We start from the raw sequence: 24,778 nt of genomic DNA, 5'->3' as shown, positions 1-24,778 counted from the left end.
GTTAAAGTCCTAAAGGGCTGTCTGCAAGATGGCAAGTATAGCAGGGGAGGAATCACTCCACAGTTTGCTCAGTGGAAGACAAACAACATCAGCAAACCAGGTATTTGCTGCCCCTCTCTCCTGTTGATGGAAGGACCTTTGGTCTGATGGTATATTAGTCTATCAAAACTTGACCAGGGTCTGATAAGAGATAAGGAGCACTACATATCAAGGCTTTGCAGAAACACATTGAGTTGTTACTGAGTTTAAACAGTAACACATTGACTGTTACAGAACTCCACAGCAAGAGAACAATAAAATACATTTTTTTTTTTTCATCTCACAACATGGACTTTTCCTTCAGGTTATTTCCATAGTTATAGGAGGATGCACAGGTGGTAGAATGGGCATTCAGGGGGCCTTGAATGTTCTCCAAGATGGGGATTGCAGTCCCTAGGGATGTGGATCTTCATCAAGTGCTGAAGTTGTGTAAAAAAATTAATGGTAATAAAATGCCCACTGTCAAGACTGAATTCAAACATTATTTCGTAAGTCAGAACTTGCACGCTCTTTACAAATTACATTGAGATTCCATGAATACTGGTATTTGAACTAACACAGAGAGATGACAGGCCTACACAAGTAAGTATTTGAAAACCATCTTTTTACAAAATATAAAATGCAAGTACATGAAAAATTGTTTGAATTCATTCAAAAATCAAATAGAGTAAACCTTAAAAGCTTCATTAAGCCCTGGCATTTGATACAGGTAGAGTTAGCATAAGCAGAGCAACTACAAAATTATATTCCTTTTAAAATTGGAAATACACAATGCAAATACATGGAATATTGTTTGAAGTCATTCATAGATCGCATTAGTTATAGTAAATCCTAAATTAAATTTAAAAATATTTCTGACATTCTCACTGCCCACTTTCTGATAAAAAGAGGTATTTGAAACAGATAAGGGTAACCTAACTAAAGAAAAAAAAAAAAATCTCACAGCTATGACAACGTTTTCTTCAGGTACTAAGGTACCTAAATGGAACAAACCTTGAGTTTGTATTTTACTCAATTAATCATTAAATCACAAGCCTAGTGTCTATGCTACCAGAATGGCTTTCACACTAGTTATGGTGGGAAGCTACTGACATATTTGATCATCTTCTTGTCTTCTACAAATCAGAAATTTCAAGCAGAGCAATAACTTCTGAATTCAGATGATTCTCTCCTCCCCGTTTTGCATGTATACCTGTTGGCATACAACCACTTCTAAATGGCCTGGACTATTTTCTACTATTCATTCTACAAACTTCAACAGGAATGTCTTCACAGTCACTCAATCCTCTTCACAGATGCACTGTATTGATACTTCTCAACAACTGAAGAGAAAGCAAAGCTGCTTCTTATAATAGGGATGAGGCAGCAGCTTTCATTGTTGTTTCAAAAGAAACTTTTACATGAAGCCTGACAGTTACACCCATGTTTTCTAAGACAGTCTCATCATCTTCCAAGCAAGATCCTCCATGAAAACATACTTTGTGAGGTATCATTTGTGATCCATCTTTATCGTATCTCTTGCACTGTCAGCCATTTCTCTGTTGCCTGAGCATCATGTGTTCCTCTACTCAAAAGGAATGCCAAAACCCATTTTTTGGGGGTGTGTTGAGCTTTTCACATGGTGTGTTCACACATTACCCAAGCTATAGCTTCAAGCAAGCATGCAGCCTGTGACTTGATTCCCAGAACGCTTCAGACTCCATTGTTCTGGGTTAACACCACAACACGCTGTCCAAAGAGTTCAACTAATATATTGTATCACGTCACTGAGAATCTCAAGTCCGTTGTCACTAAATTAAAATTAAATGTACAATGAAGAATATGTTGAAAAAGAGCCCCAAGACACACTATATTGAAGTAGACTCCTACCCACAATGTAGTTAAGAAGACCCTTCCCACTGAAGGAATATTTACAAGGGTCAGGGTATCACCACACCACTAACTCAGGCCACTGTCTTAGTCTTCCAGGGTCATAATTCATACCACCACCGAACAAATATTTAGATTTTAAGTCTACAGGACTGGCTCTCAAAAAAACATGTCCACTATGGTTTGAATAATACTGATAATTATCCTAAATACCCACCTCATAATATAAGGCACCACCTGAAGCAATTCACATGCCAAACAGAGGACTACAACAGCCTGAAAAATTATATGGAAGTGCCAAGACTCAAACCCCATAAAAATAGTTTCCTGAAAATACTCTTAGTGTCCCTTTTTCTATGGAGGGTCTTCATGTTGTCCGAGGAAGAGCTAGCACAAACCCAAGCTACTTTCCTAATTTTGTATTTACATGATGGTTATAGGAGTTGCATAGCTACAAATATATAAATACATAGCTTGAATATACTGGATCTAACACTAATCTTTTCTTGTGTCAAATCACTTTAACTCTTCTCACTCTTGTGCAATACCTTCCATCTCAAAGGTAACAAATTCCTTCAGCTATGTATTTGAAGCTTGGACTACCAAATGAGTATTCTGCATGCTCACTTGAGATCAATCACATCTTTTGAAGTCCCTCAGGCTACCTGCCAGGGCACACTACAGAGGAGAAATTAAATCTGTCTTTGATAGGTATCTTTTTACTTATTATTCTGCAAGCTTTTTTCTCTCAAGTTCACTTAAAAGGGCCTTTTTGCCTCCTACTTCCCTACATACAGCACTACATTCACTATATTGTTGAGTATTTCATAATACAGCATTAATTCTTCCCAGTTAAACTACTCCTCTTATGACACCTGCACACAACCGTCAGACCTGGGAATATTCACAGGAAGCAGAATTAGAAAGGAACTTGGGAGACCATCTAAACTAGGCATCCTATCCTGGTGACTGTGATATTGGTGACTTGTATGATGGACCAAAACAGGTACAAGAAAAGCAATCAATGTTCTACATCTAACATGGCTACTAAGAAGCTGAGTAACAGCAAATCTAGACCACCTTTTGTTGCAAAGGAGCATTCACAACAGCTATGCCTGCTCTGAGTGGAGCCACATCAGTAGGCATCCCCATAACCTTTTCTGACAGGTTAACAAAATGGCTCTCCTGAGCAGAGCCATCAACAACCTCTCCAAATCACTTCCACTTTTAATTTTATCCAAAGATAACTCTTTCAGACCAACATTTTTTTTCCTAGGCAAAGTGGCAGGAATGTAATGAAATCCTCATGCTTGTTTACAGTTTCATTTATAGTTCATTTATGAATTTCCAAATTTGTTATTGCACTGAGTTATTTTGCTTAAAGGCACAGTAGCAATACAATCTAAGTAACTCTCTGAAGACCCAACATTAGCACACATTACAGGAATGGCCAGACCCAGAGAGATCAGCAGCTCACAGTAGTGAATGAGTGTACCACTCATGGACATTTTCAAAGAAAGAACAATAGTTCCCTAAACAGTCTGTCTAGCAAAGTACCTCTCAACACTCCACTGGTGAAAAGTTTTCTGTTTGGAAGCACAAAGATTTATTCAAACCAGCTATTTTTTATTTTTTAACTCAAAACCCAAAGGAAATAATGGTGCAGTAGAATTAAATATATACTTTAAATCATAAGAATTCTGTACTGTAACTCCTAATATTGAATTCATAGAAACTGTTCAAAATACAAACCCTCCTCCAGAAACATGTGTTGTTCTATATTGCAATATTCACTTATAGAGAAGAGAAACATAGGAAATCCATGGTACCAAGTGAGTTTCCAACATTGCTGCTTAACACAAAGGATAAAAAAACCATAAAAAAACCTACAAGTAAAAAAAAAAACCCAAACCCCAAACCAAAACCTTCCTAATAATGTATATGCAGAAAGATCTTCTGTAATTTTATATGGAAGGCTGCTTTTACTAGGTATTGCACCTAGAGGTGCATAATTTTTAAGGTAAGCAAACACACCAAACCCGCCAAAGACTTTAACAGCAATGAATGTAGGGGAATTTAGGTATTTCTAAGTTATAAAAGGATGAGGTCTCAGAAACTGAAGGAGTACCTGCTTCATCAGATCTACCTTACTGTATGTTCCACATCAGCTTAAAAACAGCCTGATGACCTAAATTACCCATTTCAGTTATAATTATCTTCCACAATATTATAAACTACTATAAAAATATAACACATAAAGGCTTAATCTAGTGTTAATATTTAGATTTTGTATTTAATCACATTGGGGCCTATCACTTTCCAGAAAAACATCTTTATATTGGCTATAAGAGCAGACAGAATGATGGTTTTGTCATTAAGCATCAAACATTTGGCAGTGCATCAATAATTCTCTTTAATTTGCTTTACCCTCAGAAGCTGGTGTGAGCTGCTGGGCCCTGCAGTGTGCTTCAATAATAGTGCATTAAATAGAAAGTATCTATGCCTGGCTGACCATTCTGAAAGCTGTTTTTGAGTGCCCTGAAATCAGCTATTTGGATTCCCTACAGAGTCTTGGCTTCAAAAAGAAAAAGATCACTTGTAATGCAAATAATCCACCATCTCTAGAACATCATCCTAATAGTCAACTACTAGTGGTATGAAATCTGCAGGCATAACAAACCCCAAAATATTGGCATAAACCTAACATTGCTAAAATATGTAAACACATACAAAAATATAAAGGTAAAACAGAGGGGAAAAAGGCAATAACAATCTTGATTCCAGCATTTACTAAAACTACTACAGCAGGCCCAAGCTGGATAATATAGTAACATTCACACTCTTAGCTGCTATTACATACATTACAATCAAAGTTAAAATACTTAAAACTTTAGGAAATACCCTATAACTATGTGCCATGAAATGTACCACTGCTTACAACCCAGCAAATAAACACTAGAAACCAGGAATGACATACAGCTTTGCTATTTTAATTCAAAAAAGCAATGCAAATTGGGGAAAAAGACTTGGTCTGTCATTATAGGACTTTTTTTTAGTTCTCACATTTTACAGCTTCTGCAGTAGAAGTCATGCTCATCTACTTCTTAAATTAAGGACACAAAGAGTAAACAGAAAGAACTCAGGGTATTACAGTAATAAAAAGAACGACCAAAACTGTTGGCTGCCTCATACTACTTAGCCCACTACATCTACCCCCAGGGGAAGACAGACAATATCTGCTGTAACATCTCTTCCTCCATCCAAGCCTTAGCTCTCCATAACAAGCTCTGATGAACTCAATTCTATGAACATATAAGAAGATTAAGCAACAGGCTTCTAGAGTGTTTCAAATACTGGGGTGGGGGAAGTTTTCCTAGGCACATATTTCTAAGACAAAACACAGCTAAACACTGGGCATCCAGCAGCCCAAAGGCTCTCTGAGTTACCGAAGCAACTGAAGTTGCACCAAAAAAGTAAGGACTTTAGTTGTTAATGTAAACCTCAACAATTAAACTCATCAACACAGGCTGATTTTACTACAGTCTTTTGTGAGAACTTTATAGCAAGTTTCATTGTCAATATCTTGACTCAATGAAAACATGAGCCAACTAGACTGCTAAACACTGAGGTAAGACTCATTTATTAAGGACAACTGTAAAAAATCAAGCAAACTGAAATTATGAATGTCCTTAATTCCTTACCCCCAACTGATTCAAATTAATTTGAGAAACTATCAATGAAAGTGATAGAATACATACAAAAGTATATACTTGAAATTACTTTTGCGTATAGAGTGACTGGTTTAATAAGCTGATACAAAAACAATCAAAATGCTTGTTGCTACAAGTGCATTTCTTTTCTACAATTGCAAAGATCAGAGCAGTTTATTTGTGTATATCCTGCAGCAGATCTCAGAACAAAGACAAAAAACTCAGTAAGAAAACTTCAGCAGAGACTGCATATCAGGCTTTGAATATACTCCTCCAAAGGATTTCACTGCCTTACTTGAAAATTGACTTTTAGGGATGGCAAATTTGAATACTTAATGCTATGCTTTTGGTTTAGCTCTCCCAAGCACACACCGTATAGGTAGGTGATTGGAAGCGTAAGTGAACAACAACTGAGAAAACGAAAGAAGTTGAAAATGTAGTTAAGTATTTTTGATTTCTGGAAGGTATTCCAGGTCCATCCCCCATCCCTGTCCCGTCCCCACCCCACCCCCCACCCCCCCCCAACACACAAACAGAAAACCCCCACCCAAACAAAACAAACCACCAAAACCAACAACAACAAACCCCCACCAACCACAAAAAAAAAAAAAATCTAGATTCTAGAAAAGGTTGTTCAGGAAGGAGTTAGGAAAACATTCACTTAACAGAGACAACATTCTAACGAGAAAGAAAAAAATACTATTGGACTTAAAAGTCAAGGAGACTAAAGCATATCTTGTGAGGCAAGGCATATTAAGCACAGCCACGCCTCTCCATTCTGCTGCTGCTCTAGAAATCCTGCAGGCAGTTACAGAAGTGCACTGTTCTACACAGTATTCAAGGCACTAGATCTGCTCAGAGCAGGAGATTCTACAACCATGTGTCTAATGTAACTGCTCTTAAAGTACACCTACATTCAAACTTTTTTAGCAGTTCCCAATCACATCCCTACCACTCCAAGGCCGGAAGGAAGCTGAATGCTTCAAAGCTGCTCACATACCCTGGGTGAATACTGTCATGCCTCTTTTCCAGCTAAGGCTATAAGGGGGGTCCTATATCCCAGTGATACAAAGATTTAATCCCAGGAGCATTGAAGTTTGTAATGTGGTCAGGAACTGGTCTTACAGATCTTTGGGAAGACATAAAACAATCTCCTTGGCCACTCCTGAGACTTGGAAGAATCAGCTTATTTTACATTTCAGATACTGAGTTGATACTGTTTGCTCCATTCAAACTTGGGGTTTTTTTTATGCTTGAGATCTCTATCAAGTTCACGTGACAGGTGCTCTTATTGTTGGACAACTACGTGCACACATACAAAATAAGAGCACAAAATGGTGTCAGTGGAAGATGCTCAAGTGGAGTTACCGACTGTTAAATCTGCAAGTAAGAACAAGACACTTCAAGACAAGAATTCTCATGACAGGGAAAAATCCTCTCTAACATCAAAAAAGTTAGATTGTCAAAATGGAAAGAAAAATGTAAATGAAATGTTACTTTTCATAGATATGCAGCTGACCTTCTTCCTGTCCTATAAAGTTCTCTCTTTAGAGTTTTTTTAACAGCACTAAAACACAACCATTAGGTCAATGGTAAGTCTCAGGGATACGCTGCAGATACAAATTAATAACTCTATACAGTGATTCCTCACATTTCAAAGTGGGATTCTTCTTATAAACGAACAGTTTTTTAAAGTCCAAATACTATAATCAGTATTGATTAGAACTGAATTTCTGCTGTTAGTATTGTTTGGGAATCACAAGCCACTGTAAAAAAGTTATGCCTGCAAATGCTGTTTTTTCAGAAGCATAAAAGAATACAGCTGATCCTATAACTACAAAAAGCACCAGAATAAAAGTCTCAGTGCTATCCATTTGTCTTTCAATGCACAGCAGATGTTCCTTACATTTTACTTATTATGAGATTAAAAAGCAACTTTAGGGATTAATACCAGCATAAAACGAGTAAGTTTTGGTATATCATTTTCATATATTTCTGGGCATGGGGAAAACCCAAATAGGCAACCATTTGTTGACATGTGTACAAACAGCAAAGCAGAAAAGCTCTGATCCCCTCCTGGCTGTGCAAAAGGCAACTTACCACCATGACACCTAAAGGGAAGGAAGACCTGAGCAAAACATAATCTTGATGCTGACAATGGAAGGTAACCTCTTCCTCTTCTCAGTCATGAAGACCTGCACCATTTGCTACACTAGTGCTTCTCTGACACCTTAACAAGCCAATTTAGCTTATAATCCCAGCCCTTTTTTCACCATTAAATGAGATAGGCTGAACTGATATAAATGCATGTTTATGGATGCAATGAGAAAGCACTGGAGACTGCCCTGACAAATTTGGAAGAAGAGGTTCACTGATGTATACAAGCAACTCGGGGCTAAATGATGGGGCAGGTACAGCTACACTTTAGATTGCTGTCTAGTATATTCTTCAATACAATGAGCAACTTACTGGCAGGATAACACAGGAAAAACAAAATCGGGATTTACTTACAATGCTGATCGCAGTCTACTCTAGCAAACACCACTTGATTCTTATCTGGATATTCTTCCTTAATTACGTTAGAAGCTTCCTCAAAAATAGGATGCAGCATTTGGCTGAAGCGGCACCTGTGGATAGAAGACAAAATCGTAACTTCAAAACATTAATCTGAAATATTTTAACTGATGACTCAGGGAATATTTCAATCTTTTTCCTTCAGAGATAAAAAAAAAGAAAGAAAGAAAAGCTACTGGAAAAGCACATCTATTTGTAATCATCCCCATAACTGACTGGATAAAAATAGGTTCAAAAGTAACTTGAATAATTCAGGTGGAAAAAAAAAAAATCATTCTAAAAGAACATACAGTTCAAGATGTGTCCCCTGCTTTATCTGCTTAAGAAACACCATTAATCAATTATAAGCCTTTAGGAAATATATTCTATTCAGAAAATCTGTTCTTCATTTTTTCTACCGAAATTATCCCTGGGGAAGTAATTTTAAAAATATAGTAAAAGAAGTTACTTGGATTGTTGAGAATCAAATATTCACCATCACCTTCAAGAAATATCACAGAGATAACTTTATAAGGGTCAACAGTAGAAGTTATAAGTATTGCTTATTACAATATTATTGCTCAAGTTTGGTAGAAATTGAACAGACTGCTATTACAGCACTGACCACAGAGAATCCCATGAGTCCCTTCTTCCAGTCATGTCAGATTTTGAAGCAAATATTCTCTTTCTGCCCATGGAAAAGGCTGTAGGACTGTAAAGATGCTTTGGTGGCTTTGGGGAGCTTAGGGTAACACTATTGCACAAGCCCGTTATTAGTAAATGTCAATAAAATTATTTTATATTCTGTTCTTTTTAACAAATGGCAGAATTTTAAATTGAAGATGTATAATGGCACTGTGGAAGTTGTCAGAATGAGACCTCATGGAGCTGACTTGCAATAAAACACCCTGCACTGAAGCCCTGCTTAAACTTAACAGTGATAGCCTGGGGATGCTCTTATGACTGCAACAGCAAACATTCACGTGAAGAGGCAGGTTTTGCTCTCAAAATACAAACAGGGCTTAAGGCCATTTTCTGAAAGAAACCTGACTCTGGCAGCACAACTGTACGCTATACATTTACATAGCATGTATATATTACATATGGCTTCCTTGTCCCTCATTCTTCTCTATCCTTACAGCAGAATATCTACACCAATGAAACTGATCTGTTCCCATTCAAAGGTTATGTTACATCACAGGCTGGCAGTATGCTATATTAAGGGGTTACTACTGAATGCCTACATGTAATGATCATAATTAAGGCTGTAATGTGTTAAAATTATGGCCTACTATAACGTGAATCAACTTGCAAAGTATATTCAAATCTTTAAATTCGAAGCAAATCTTTTCTATAGAGGATTTGATAATAGTGAGGATTTGTAGAAAGAGCTGTGCTAATAAGGTCCTAAAACAGGTCACTTGTTACCTTGCTACATCGTTTTAAAATATTGGCCTCTTCCCTTTATTACAGAAGTATCAGGACATGGATTTTTGGCTTCCCGCAGTTCGTCTTTTGCAAAATCTAAAAATTATTTTTCAACGGCAACACAGACCCCAAATTTCAGTGTTTTAAATTCACTCTCCATAGGTTTGCTTTCCTTGGTTATCTTTAATAAAACATTTTGAAGTAGGTCATGATCCACCAGGTACCTGCAGATCACAAACTAAAAATAACCATCTTAAGTTTCATTTATTTACTTATTTTAAAAGACAGCCTTTATAGCATAATTCTGCACAGAACAGGTAAGAGATCAGACATAGTTTCTTACTTAACTCATCACATAGCTGTACTATCGTAATAAAGACAGATATTTCAAACAAATAGCTTACTTTGTAAATAAATACAATCTCTCTAAAGAAAAATTCTATTGGTTTAAATGTATCAATTTAGTCTGTGGTAGCAAACGAACAGATGCAAACCAACGGAACATAAAAATTGTCTATAAAATGACAGAGGTATATACAAAGGTTATTAAACTGATTTAGACTGGTATAATGCCTATCTTCATGCAAAGTTTAAATGAAAGCATTAAAAACATCTTTATTGAGAACTTCATTCTATATGAAAAGACTGGGTATGATTTTTTCAAAATCACTTTTAATAAACAATTGAAATTAGCCTGCTACTAGGTGAACAATTATTAGTAAAGGCAAAGTGTAAATTTTTCATGTAAACCTCTGTGTGCTTGCTACTTCTAGGCCATACAAACCTACAGACTTCCGACATATAGTGGGGTGCGAAAGAGGTCAAAGGAATCAGAAATCTAATCACCTACACTTTGATACTGAAGGCCAATGTTTTATGCTCACAAAGCAAAACCGCAGAGAAGAATATTTAAAGTGTAGTACTTCGGTTTATATATTGCTTTACATTATAAAGCTATTTACATCCCAGATTAATCAAGGAAGACAAAGAATTTTTATAACCTCATTTTCTATATTAATTTGCATGTTAAAATTTATTTTCTCTGAATACTTTCCTGGTTTCTTCATTGCTAAAGATTCTTTTGAAACTGTTAATGGTGGAGCAGAACAGAATATTTAAAATTACTTCTTACACAACAAAAAAAAGGTGTATGATGCTTAAATTGATTCTAACAGTGATTTTCTATGCAAGTTTAAAAATAAATAAATAAATGCAAGTAAACATTCCCTCTAAGTATGTCTTTCACAGTGTCTAACCAGTCTGGCCACCCCAAATTCTCTTCTTTTCCAGTTGCTCAGATTTCATCCCTCAATTATAATTTCTCTAGTTCTCCACTTGGAAAGTCATCCAGACTAGAGAAGAAATTGATTTTTAGTGTAATTTCAAGCCTTTTTCTTTCTAACACACATGCATGGGACCAACACAAAAGAAAACAGAAAAATGGAATATTTTGGACTTTCCTAGTTAAGGAGCAAAAAACTTAATGAAACCTGTCTTGCTAAGATGGGAAAAAAAAATAAATCTAAAAATCAATTACATAGCATGTTATTCCATACTACTGTAGAAGCCTCTTCCCCCTGATAGAAGCCCTAAATGAAACAGAAGATAACAGAGGAGTAGAAGGGGAAGTAATCAGGATATAAAAAACCAGGAAAGAACTAGTTTGAAAGCAACATACCACTATATTTTCAATCAGAAAACTATAGCCAAACACACAGTTTTCAAAAGACAGAAGTTTAAACATAGAAAAATACTTGTATAACTTACCAATCAGCATAAAAATTAACTAAAGCAACATCTGCATTGTCTGAGAAGAAAAAGAAAAAACCCAATGTCACATTGTGAAGCAAATGTCTTAGTGCTTTTATCTGAGATTATAAAAATATGCACAAAAACTACAAAAGCAAATATTTCTAGATTATTCAGCATACAGCTTAGTCTGCTAGAAAACTGGTAGGATAAATCTTATCTGAAATATAATCTATATCAAATGGGACAGTGATGAAAGAGGCCTTCAGTCAAGTATTTTATTGACTTTATTGATATATTAGACATTAAAAATGTCAATAGTTAAGGTATTAAGACACAAAAGAAGTAATTAAGTGACACTTGAGACAAAAAGTAATTCTGGATTTAAAATTAAGGCACTCAAAGCCAGAAGTTGTAGCCTAGTATTAATCTTTTAAGCATTATCTAGATTATTCATAAGTGTTATAAAAACACTTAAAAGCTGAAATATCAACTATTTGGGTTAGAAGAATGACCAGCATGTAGCCTGGCTGTGCAACCTGCTCTGGTACCTGCCTTATTTGCTAAGAAGCTTGATACTAAGACAAATGGTAGCAGAGAAATCTTCAGTCTCCAAAAAAGAGAAATGCTATGGAACACTTGAAAAAAAATGCAATACTATAGGGATATATGAGATGATATAGTGAAACAATGCTCCCATACATTATTTTTCACATACCAAAAAAAGGAAAATATTTCAAAACTAGGGGGATAAATCTCCAGCCCAGAAATAAATTGTGATCTCGTACAATACAGCAACCATGCTGTAAATTGATTTTTATTAGTAGTAGTGGTCTAGACATTGAAAAAAAACTCGAAATAAATACTAGAACTATAGAATATCAAGCACAGCTTTATAGAGCAGAAATGCTGCTAGACAGATTTGCACTATTGACAAAGATACGAAGCAGTTACAGGTGAATATTAAGATGTTGGAAGCCTGGAAAAGACAACACGCTGGAAAAGACGACTCTCGAGAAGGCTGGGAAAAACTACAGTTTTGATAAAAATTAGGGCATTAAGATTTTCATTATCAGCAAGGAATGCAAGTGGTAAACAGGAAATTAACAAGCACAAAGAAATTTAGGGTTACCTCCAAGGCATAAAGTATTTACTGAAAGTAATTGGATAAATTTAAGAAGTACTTACACTTGCCATATACTTCTCTTTTATGAATAACATTTTACAAAAGGATTTTATATTTACCACCGTATAAAATGTATTTACAAACAGATCTCGTATCACCTAATCATATATTTAGTACACAAAGCAATCCTGCAATAGTAGGCAGATTCTGGTAGACTTAAATAAAAGTATATAAAGATTTTTTTTTCCTCTATGTATGTGAAACAATGTAATAACTCTTCTCCTGTGAAGACAACCAGATACAGGCAAACTGCATACTTTTCAGACAAGGAATACACATCTGTTTAATTTATGGGTCTCCTTTCTATGAGCCACCAGAATCAGGACAATGCTTAACCTGAGGAAGAGCATAGCTGAACAAGCAAGATGCATAAGGCCCATCACCACGGGTTTTGGTTGCAGCTATTTTTTTGGGAGCTTTTAAAATGCTCTTTGGTTATGTAATCAAACATTCCCATCTGCCAACAAGATACCAGGTATTTTTCTTAGACACTTCAAATCCTCATTGAGATTACAATGAAGTAATTTGCTAGGCAATATCGTTAGTTCAGACATCTAATTTTGATCACAGGCACCTAATAATTCTATGCCAATTGCAATTCATATTTTCAAAGCTGGGGTATGTACATTCATTTAAACACTGCAAGATTCACACAGATAAGTGACTGTAGACGTACAAAGAAAAAAACCCAACAAGTACTCACTTAAAATGTCATCTATATTTCCACTATCTAGACTTGTTATTTCACTTCTTGTTGGATTAAAAAGCCAAGACACCTAAAAAGAGAAAGCAAACCAGTAAGGTATGTGAAGTTTCAGCAGTAAAGTACTAATATATCTATGATTTTAAATGCTACAGTTCAAAAGCTGGAGAAGAACAGTAAAAGAATTGTAAATCAGTCAAAACATTTCAGATGACAGCAGTACTACAAATACACAAATAAACACTATTTACAGATATAACATACTTTCACATTTAAAGCAAAATTGGCTATCTCTTCATATGATTTTCTATTATGTTGGCAGAAATGTTACAGGTAAATTTTGCACCTTTAAGAATAACTTATATTCATAAATTCACTCTGAAGGAAGAAATGAAACCACGTTTTAGCTACCTAACAACCTCACGCAGCTCAGAAGCACATAGGCACGGAGGTTTCACCCAGAGACAAGTAATTCTTTCCGTCACAGCGCTTGTCTGGCTAAAAAGTTTCTCATTAGGTAAAGCTTGCAATTGCCTCCATTTTTATTGCTGTTTTAGAAAACAGTTTCAGTATATCTAACTCAACTAGCTATAGTCTTATATCTCCTTCTGTAATTTTTCTTGACACTACCTCAGTCCCAGCATGTGATCAGCATACGAGACTATAAAAACAGACATGTCAGACAGATCATTCAATTACAGAGCAACACACGTATTACTCTTAATGCAACCATCACAGCAACACACAGTTTTATGGTAAAGCACTCTCATATTCACTACAACAGGTCCAGTTCTTTTACCTCAAAATGCTGTGGGGGAAAAGCAGATAGAGTTGCTGTTCTATCCCAGGTGAGAGGGATATCAGTGAGTCACACTTATTTTTGCTTTGAGAGACATAAGTGTGCAAGTTTTTAAGCACCACAAAACAGATTCTGGTCTGGGACATGAATGTTTCAATCCTGAGCAAGCTGGTCAGAAAGTCAGCACTTCTCTAAGCAGGGCCAGGGCTTGGACCAGATGCTCTACTGAGATGCCTTCCAGCCTCATTTTCCATGACTCTATGGTTCTACTCAGTTTCCATGATTGAGCTGACAGAGATGGCAGGAAAGGAGAAGGAAGGTTTCTGGTAGAGAACTGACAGGAATGCACAGCTCAAGGAGCCAGGTAGAGACCAGAGATTCCAACTGATACCTGAAGAATCGGTCCTCGCACTGAGATGAGGTGCCACATGACATACATACTATTGATGTTCTTGGAGCCTTAGTTTACTCCTTGCAGCTGCAAAGAAAATCTGCCTCTGGCTGGAGAGGCAGAGGTGACAGCTGCTTTTACCAAAGACACTAAGAAGTTTAGCTGGAAGCATAAAGAGCATCCAAATAATGTGACATAGAGCAGCTGGATACAAGAATCCAGTGATACAAGGATCACTGTATTTATGGAAGAGCCTGAGACTTCTCTTGAACCTATACTAGAGTCATGACTACAGGTAGGAAGCCCCCAGGGCACACCTGCCTTTGACATTGTTTACAATTTATCAAAAGACTAATTTGATGTCAAACATCAGTTTTTTTAACATTTGTTGCAAGTGTGTATCAAATATTGGCCTCAAAATAAATAGCCAAACTTTCATTATGGTCAGCTTCGAACACTGTGGGAGACTTCTGTGAGACACCGTCAATAGCTCTCAAACTGTCACTGTAAATGGCACACAGGTGAGATTTGCAGCAATCATTTTCAACTCTTTATGATTCATGGATCACTAAATACTTCTCAGTGAAGATACTAAACCTTTCATATGTCCCATACAGAAGCTGCTGGGTAGCATATACACTCCATCTTACACTGCAGGCTGTAAACACACCAGCTGTTGTAATACAAAATATGTACCAGTGTTTCTCACTTGGTAACTGGACAAGATACTTATGTTACATGTAAGTCTAAGATCTGTGGTGGAGTTTGCACAACCTTCCTGTAGCACTTAAACTGCCCAACACAAATGTCTTGAACTGTGGTTTTAAGATGACTGTAGAGAAACAAAACTAATGGTTGAACTGTAAGCTCCGTAGTCGAAACTAACTGCATAAGGACATGGTCTGCCAAAAAAAAAAAAAAAGCCAAAACTAAGCAAACTATGCAATGCACAAGTTGCAGCAGGCCAGTATTGGGGAAGTTCCTTTTAAGATTCTGGTGCTGCTGCCTGCTGAACAGCAAGAAGGGAAGACTCTGCCTTCAGTCTTTGCAGAGAGAAGCTACATATATGGACCCTGGTCAACATCAGTCAAATTACCCCCAGATGAGGACTGCTGATGGCAACCATCAGTGCAGATACCTCCCATCACTCCTTGGGCAGTGCATGGGATGACAAATTCCATGGTGTTGCTATGGGGAGGTGCTGGTAGTAGTAGTTACATTTGTAGTAACGGGTCAGTTAAGCATGTGAATGAGCTGGCATGGTTTTTCTTTGTACACACGTGCCGTTTTGTTGCAAGTGTTAGGTTAGATGTAACTTGTGTACAATTGAAGCAGTAGCTATGATTAACAACAGTTGGAACATTGCTCTAAGCAATAAAGGACAGTATAACTCAACATTCGTTTAGTTGGCTGTCATCCAATCCTACCACAGGTGATTTTTGCAAACTCATGTGAGTTCCAAGGCTTCAGCTGCCCTACAAGGTCTCAAGAACCTCTAATTGTACCCTTAAAGACCACAGTTACTTATCCTGCTTATAATCTTGGACAATGCTTGTTTACACAGAAAATCCATTCAAACCTCTAGAAAGGAGGAACTTTTTAGCTGCTGCACACAGCTCTGCATCAGCATTCATACTTGGAAAGAATTTCCGCAGTAGGTCTTGGTGAAACTGTTTTCAGAGGAGCTCAGCAGTTTGTATGGTCTAAACATACTGAACAGGTAAGATATCAATTTCTTAAACCCACACGGCTTTTTCTAATACAATTTTACAGCAACAACACAAATATTATCTAACAGGATAAATTAAACATAACGTAGATAAGCATATATTTGCAATCGGGAAATAGGCTGTGTTATTCAGCAGACACACTTAAATAGATCAGGAACCCGAGCTGCATTTGTAGATTGCTACAATACACCTTAACTTGTAAAGCAAACATTTAACTGCAAAATCAAAGCACAGGGCTTACTAAACAATAAAATCCTCTTCTAGACTGTGCTATATGCGGAAAAAGCGAATTAAAACTAATACTTCTTTATAGCATGAATAAAGTTTTTGACTGCTTTCTTAACTCTTATTGTGTAAAAATGTGGTGCAAGCTGCATGTACTGAAACACAGACTCCAAATGTCTTCCTGTATTGAAGGTGAAAATTAAATTAAACTGTATATCCTATTGCCCCTTTATATTAAACAGTAGTGGAAAAATACTGAGTTTAAGAACATCCTTCCCCAGAAGTTACACAAAACCCGAGATAACTGAAATACTTTTCTCACTAGAAGTATGAAATTTTTTTGTCAAAATATATTCATAATCACATTCGTAAACGTTTTATACTGACTAAATAATTGTGGGTGCCAAAATCTTCATAAGTAGATAGATTCAGGGGGAAAAAAAAGCATCCCTTGAAGAAATGTCAATAAATATGCAAGACTCACTTCAGCTGAACGTTTCATAAAGGTATAATGCCTGTAAGGAAGAAAACACATCCTTTTGACCCAGTAATCTTGCTGTCCCATGAGAGGCATGAGAGTTTATGATATTACAAGTATTAATATTTAACATGAAGGAATAAAAATTCTTATTTAAATTGCTAAGAAGCTACACTGTTTTGAGAATATTTTCTGACCTTTGATGAGGCCTGCGCTTGATACCCATGGGCAGAAAACAAGATATTTTTTAGGAAATAATTTCTGAATGTCAGCTATACACTTTATAAAACAGATATTGAACATATGTTCTGAAAAACACACTGGCAAAAAAAAAAGTATTCAGAATTTTTTTACTTTTAAATGCAAACGTTGCATTCCACTGGCCTACATCAGAAGGACACATGGAAGACTATTCATATTTGTAACTGGGGAAAAAAAAATTTCCAGCTGACTTCACAAGATAGCTACAAACACACTGAAGAAAGCATACTGCAGAAATAATTCAAAAGGAAAATTTGCTATATAAGTACATCTGAAAACAACTGAGGTTGCTGCCTTTATATTGGATAAAATTAGCTATATTTTTATATTTGTATTTTTTAAAATGCTTAAACTACTAAAATCTGAAGGTAAAACTAAGTAGTTATGAAAGAAAAAGATTTAAAAAATAAAGGTATAACAGAATACTAAAATACTAAATTTTTGTGCATGAAACTGCACAAGTCAGATAAGTGTGTTTATCATCTACTCACAATCATTTAACACTATAGAAAAATGACAAACATTAGACTAAACCAAATGAATGCAGAACGCTTTATACACTTGCAGAACGCATCGCTGAGGGGAGTAAGTCAGGAACTGAAGAACACATTCACAAAGATAAAATTTAGCTCATATGGGGGTAGGGAAGAGGAGGAGATGGCACATGTATTTTTACTCTTCTGGTCCTCAGAAACACTGTCAAATAAAGCAGGAATATACCAGCTCAGGTTCCTGCTCATGTTTTTACTGGAAAGTTTAATTACTACACAAATCCTAGTATTTCTGATCCAGTTTTGATCCTCACTTGAAGTTAGCAAATGACAGCCACTTCTGCAAAGGAGCCAGTACTAGTCCCTTCTGAGGAGTAACCACACGTTAGCTGACATTTCGGATTTTTTCTAATGAAAGACCTCAAAGCACTGCCCAAAAAACAACATTATCCTCCTCTGACATGTGGCACAGGGCTACGCAAGCAGCCTACACAAAACAAAATGCCTGGACAAAACCCATTCCACTCACCCCCAACAGCAGACCTCTGCCAGGCTTCGTATCCCTTTCCAAAGAGGAAATAAAAGCACACCCAATTTCAACTCATCTCCTGCTGACAGTGTTGCTGTTCAATTGCCACTCCACACATACAATTAATAAAGCCCACTGGTTATTCAGGAGATTTAGGTCAGCCTTTTATCAATTTACTCTTACCAGTTGGTGCTGTTAGTTCTTTAATTGCTAACTGGACAGAAAAAACAGGCCTATAGGTTTATTAGTGGTATTTCTTTTACAAGTTTATCATACTTTGCACAGCACTTTCTTGAAGAAGAGTTTAACTGTGCACATTTTCACGTCTTTATTTTTTAATTCACATAATGCAATAGAGGTCCTCATTTCCTGAGGAAACTATTTGAAGAATACAGAAAATCTATTCTTGGAGCATTAGGATTTCTAATTAGTACTACACCTGCAAGGCATTCAACAAGAACAGCCTTCATTTTCACTTGCCAAACTTTCCATTTACCTTCTCCTCCTGCTGGGAAGTCCTAAAGGCACACAACTAAACCATCCTCCTCCTCTACCACAAAATCATTTTATGTTTGGCAACCAGCTCTAGCCCACATGTAATCCAGACTGACATGTTGAAGTTACTACCTGAAGTCCAAGCCCCACAGGACTCTGTGGCTGACTTTCAGTCCCCAAATACCTTTTTCTTTATGCATGCCACTAATCTGCTGCCGCTCCGAGGTCTGCATTAAACTCCTGGACAACAGGAAGCCGACGGGTTTACAGCCTGCTGTAGGATGATACAAATTGAAAGCAATCCCAGGAGACAGCAATGCCAAAGCTGACAGACATTGTAAGAGCCCCTGAAGTTTGGCTTCAGAACCATCCGTCAGGAGCACCTCACTGGCAGCGTTCCCAGAAGCCCTATAATGAACCACAAAGTTCAGAGGAGAGAGAGATAACACTAAATAGAAAATGGTGGGGAAAAATAAAAAAGGAACATTATTCATCCTCTCAGTGAGAGCAGTTCAACTCTTAATTGTCACCACTTGATTCCAGACTATGCCTGAACATTTTCATACAGACTGACTCCTGCCATCCCCGTTGATTAAGCAGGGTTTTTATTAGTAATGTAAGCTACTTTCATTATAAGACTATGAGACAAACCTGTATTACTTTGAAACACTAATGATCACTTCTGAGCTATACTTAAGTTTTTAGAGCAATTTTTAAATTGGTACAAAAAAAAAATCTTTTTCCTATTATTTTTCTCTCAAGAGCCATATCTTGAATTTAATCAGGGAAGTTTAAAACACTCAGAGGAAGCTACTGAAAATAAATTTAAGGTGTGCAGTTACTAACTTCCATGAATACTGAGATAAAAATCTAACTAAACTTAAATATGCATAATATATATTAGAAAAGTAAACTTTTTTTAACCTTGATAGTTCAATTTTATAATGATTTAGCCAAACAGTGCTATAACTGCACAGAGCTAGGTAGAGAGACCACCATATTAAAAAGAGGTAGCGTGATTTTTTTTCCTCCACATATCTTGTCATCTACTCCCATTTTAAGACTCTGACAGGAATACTTGGTGTAGACACAATATCTCAATGGCCTGTTAACACAGCACTGAAGATTCCCGGAAAAATGGCAAAGTTAACCTCTCAATAGTTTGTGAACTATTATTAGAAGACACAAGATTTTAATTCAAAAAGTCCATTGTAGAGATGAAAATTAAACCTCATTATCACAACATGCAGTTCAATGCATTGCATTTTTTCCATAAAGCTATTAGTAGCAGAATCATGCACTCAAATACAATTTTTAAGATTAAGTCTCTGGGCACAAACTTATGGATCATTGTCTTTTATAGAAATATTTCAGTTGAGGCTCAAAAAATGACATGAGGCATGTCTAAAAAAATGTCAAAGAGATAAGACCTGTAATTTATTTTCAGTTGAACTATTTCTATTTTTTAGTTATTTCGCTTGGCCTGGAGGGAAAGGGCAATCTCCAGTCAGGGCCATAATGCACTGGCTTCCTTGTCTTAAACATCCACTTACAGGTAACTGAGTCCATATACCTACAAAAGATGTAAATAGTGTCTGAACAATGGTATTACTTCATGAATAATGTTTAGAGTACTCCACATCCTCAGAAATATGCACCTACATTAAACCCTGTTTCACAGCTCTAAAGCCATGAATTCAGCTCCTAAGGAAACTACTGAAAACTCTGAATCTTTAGATATTTTATTTATCAAGCTTCTTCCCTTACAGAAGAGGCTAGAATTTCTCTGAAAAAAGGAATAATTTGTGCAGCTTTTTAGGAAAAAACCCACAACCTCATGTTCTGATAACTCTTTCTCTCACATATCTACCAACTGCTCTTATTATCTGGATTAATCCTTACACAAGGATTCACTTTCAAGAAGGAATAAAGCATGTAAAATACAACTGCAATCTCCAAAATGACTCGCACCATGTTAAACAGCTGTTGCTGTGTATGAAAGCCAGCACCCTGCAGTTTCTGAACTTGTTAAAGCTGTGATCCAGCAATACGAAATAAACGGTAGCTTGGTCTTGTCTTCTAAAGACTTTGATGAACTAGCAGAACATAATAGTTTGCTGCCCCTTTTCATGAAGTCAAGGGAAAAGGCCTGTTCTCTATCTGGGGCATTGCTATTACACATAAAACCCATTACCAAAAACATTCATTGTAGAGCATTTAAACCTTGGTGATTATGTACTTATAACTCCATTCCTTATGTCACAGATCACATATGTAACCTTGGAATGCAAATCATTTCTCAATACTTTCTTCTGCGTTTTAAGGTAAGTCAAAGCCATTTTTTCACTTAAAATATTTTGGAAGTTATTTTGATGCACGGCATTAGAGAAGAAATTGCAAGTCATTTCATATAAATAGTCGAGTCTAAACAGCTTATTAGGAACCATGTTTTGAAAGCCACATGCATCATTACAGAAAGCAACATACTACCCTCTTATTCATTATGGTCTTCTACAGTCTCTCCTGGCTTTATTCTAGTCTTTACACACAGGGCCACCACAGAACAAGAAATAAGATTTTTTTTTTTTTTTAACAACATATATATATGTGTATGCTTTGTTCATTCTTGAACTAGCGATGAAAAGGGGTATTAATTAAACCAAAACTTTATGGTATTCTGTGGAAGGAGTCGTCACAGAATTCAGTATCTCTCCTTTAAAGCGTAATCTTAGAGGAAGAAACCAAAAGTAGATGTAGTGTTTTCATGAGAAACAATACTTCCTACATCATGTGAACGTTTGCTACCTTGGAATAACCCGAAGGATTGAACACCTTATAACTGGATTTTCCACACACATGTGCCTACACATGCTACTGCTTTAAAAATAACACACAATTTCTATTTTGATAGATTTTAATACACATTGAGATTATTGTTCAACAAGACAAAAATCAACTTATTTCAAGCAAAAAGCTCAACTTCAACACCTACTCACCGTTTGCTGCTTATCTTTTTATTAACCATATAATCTATTTGCAAAACTTAATACATTTTTGCTCTTCTGCTCCAAAACAGAGTTATCTACCGCTTTGTGGTATCAAGAAAGGCGGAAACTTTAAGCAAAGACAAGTCTGTTCAGTTTTACCTTTCAGGCTGAAACTTGTTTTAAAAGTAAGTATGGATTACCGAAACTAACTGCTCAAATGGAAAAATAAGGGATATCATAAAAACATACGACTAGTGTCGTTTGACAGATATACCTAAGAAGCAATTTAGATAAAATAGAATTGTAGCCTTGGAGAAATCTGTGTTTCACATATTCTCATCAGCAGTTAAAGTACCCCAGTCTTGTGGCTGCAGAGGTACAGGATTCATACTCCTTTAAACTATGCAGCTGAGGCATTGGGTTCAAAAAACCCAGAAGTCATACAAGTGACCATTAGACAAGCTAAACACTTAAGTGAAAAATACAGCTAGAGTCATTCTCCTCACCCAGTCCACCGAAAGGGAAGCAAAACATACTGGTTTAACTGCCACTCTAAAGACAACATAAGGGAAGACAAGCAGACAAACCAGTCTCTGTTAACAGTTTCAATTATACCATTCATATTAGTGCTGCTGCCTATTTGTACTTCCAAATAACAAAATCGGTTTGAAAGCATAGAAGCACAGCCAGCTTGATTTGGCTCATCCTTATTTGATGCTGAAGGCAATGACAATTAGATCTAAACAATGGAGCCACACTCCCAACACAGATCCACAAATGTACAGATGACAATTAGCAGTTCAAGTTACATTCTTACCTTCTTCCAGTTTTTGCATTACACAGTCATGCTCCACCCTGCAATCTCAGCCAGCACTAACGCACACGTGAATATGCACACAACCACCCCCATTTATTAACCTCACATCTAGAGTTTTTAGCAATAATTAATACTCCCAATATCACCAAGACACTCCTTGTGCCACATAATTTCTTTTTCTTCCTTCAGCATGATTGAGATGCCACACTTCCTCAAATTATCTCCTAATATTTCAGCAGGAGGTTAAGGTTTTGTGCAACTATCAAAAGACAAGTACAGTACTACAGCCATCTGTAGTATACAAAGCATTTGTCCATACATTAAAACCATTTGAGATTCAGTCCTGTGTTGTTGCTGCTCCTCCCTCTTTTTCTGAGGAATCAAAATGAGGAAGACCACCCTCGAATTTATAAACTTTCTAAAATACAAGGGAGTTTTGTTGCCCTCAGCTTCCCATTCCCTTAATGTCAGAAGTCTGAACTTTAGAATAAGTCCATTTAAACATCATCTAAACTTATGTTATTTTCTTTTCTTTATTCCAGGTAAATTTCTCATGCACACTCCACATGGAAACTACCAATCATAGTATATTAAAGCTCACTGGCAATCTATTAGCTTGTCTAAAAAATGCCTTGCCTCAATTTTTAGGTTAGTATTTATTATTTGTTACCTTAAAATGACATATGAGAGGATAAGGGATAAGATCTTTTGAAATAAGCAGTAATAGAAATACTACTCCACTGCTGCATTCCAATTGACATTTGTTAATGTTCCAATTTCCAATTGTTGGCACTGGAAAAATCTCCCAATTTAAATGAGGAAAAGAAAAGATACATTTTACAAGAAATCCATTGGCTGTCTTCTACAGAAGAGCACTGATTAAAGCAATACTGCCTGAATCTGAAGAGAAAAATTCACCTTTGAGACCACAGCTGCATGTAGCTTGAAGAATGAGTGGCTAATTTCAGACTGCATAAGAGCTATTTTCTTTCTACCCTAAACAGCTGCTAAGGGCCTGCACATACACGGTCAATTTATCCTGGATAACTCTGGACAGAAGAGTAAATAATGCAGAGGATAGGACACATGCCACAGATATTTTGAAGTGCACAAAAGAACATGATACAGAGATACCCTGTTGCTGCTTTACCTTCCCCAAGGAATATTAACCCTGCCAGCTTCAGGCTGACTCCCACAAAAATATTCAAACAAGTATTCCAAACTGGTCCTAAAAATAATACTAACACATTCACATGGTGCAGCACTTGAAGTGGTAGCAAGTATCAGACACGCTGGCTCTGCAGTTAACCAGTTCCATGTAGCGAGCTTACTGTTCTCAACATAGAGGATTGCTGCAACCAAAATTGTTACCAAAATCCTCAGCAAGGTATCACAGCTATGTATTGGGTTATTTTAAAATAATGTTTAATAACTATGTAACACTAATTATATGTACATACAAACACTGATTTAGCAAAATCTACTGGCCTATGCTGACAGAAAAAATATTTTTTTTTTTTAAAAAAAAGGGCTGCTCCCACCTGCAATTATAAATTCTTAACCAAAGCAGTTTTAAATGTCATTCAGAGGTAATTCCTGAGAGGCCCACACCCTCGCTGAGCTCCCTTCACTAATTAAGGGATCATTAGTAGGAAAGAACCCCTAACTGTTCACCCCCTGCTCCACATACTATCTTAATTACCTTTGTGAAGCAACTAATTTGTCTTTCAGGCATTCTGTCCAAAATCCCAAGTGAATTGACTCAACAGGGAGAAGGAAAAAAAAAAAAGTACTTTCATACACACATTTATGAAAATTCATAATTTTTATGACTGGCAAAGAATTTAGGGGCTAAGTGTTTCCAGCAAGATTTAAGAAAGGGGATTTCACTAAACTATAAGAGACAGAAGTGATAGACAGTGACTAAAGGAACAAAAAGCTCTTCTTAGGATTATAAATGTGGATACATCACTGAAAATCTTTCCCTTTGTGAAGCCTTTGAGGAAGTTAATTATATCATCACTTCATAATCACGACAGCTATGGGAAACAGCAAAACACTATCACAGCTGTTGTTTTCTTTTTTGAGACCATTGGAACAGGCACCTATTCCTTGCCTTTCAAAATACTTCCTTGCAGAGTTCCTAATGACCAAGTTCTCTCCATGTTTATGCCCAATTGCCACACAAATCCACTTGGAGAAGAAACGTAAGCTTTACTGCCAGTTATCTTACAACAGAGATTTGCTTTTCTTTTCTCCACAAATCTATAAAAATAAAACCCAAAAAACCTGATGCCATTATAGACTTTTTTTTTTTTTTGGATGCACCTCAGTGAAG

At 36.5% G+C, this 24,778-nt stretch overlaps 1 protein-coding gene across 1 annotated transcript in view; it reads right to left on the bottom strand.

Moving 5' to 3' along the window:
• Positions 1-24,778, bottom strand: part of ERP44 (endoplasmic reticulum protein 44) — a 54,789-nt gene that overhangs the window by 21,161 nt on the left and 8,850 nt on the right. Inside the window, exons 2-4 of the mRNA XM_074876566.1 lie at positions 13,238-13,310; positions 11,367-11,406; positions 8,130-8,245 (exon numbers count right to left, since the gene is read on the bottom strand). Of these exons, the coding sequence (XP_074732667.1) occupies positions 8,130-8,245; positions 11,367-11,406; positions 13,238-13,310 (229 nt within the window). The remainder of the gene's footprint in view (positions 1-8,129; positions 8,246-11,366; positions 11,407-13,237; positions 13,311-24,778) is intronic.

The sequence above is a fragment of the Strix uralensis genome, chromosome 1, assembly GCF_047716275.1.
Source record: "Strix uralensis isolate ZFMK-TIS-50842 chromosome 1, bStrUra1, whole genome shotgun sequence".
NCBI classification, from domain to species: Eukaryota; Metazoa; Chordata; class Aves; order Strigiformes; family Strigidae; genus Strix; species Strix uralensis.
This window is presented reverse-complemented; position numbering and strand designations above follow the sequence as displayed.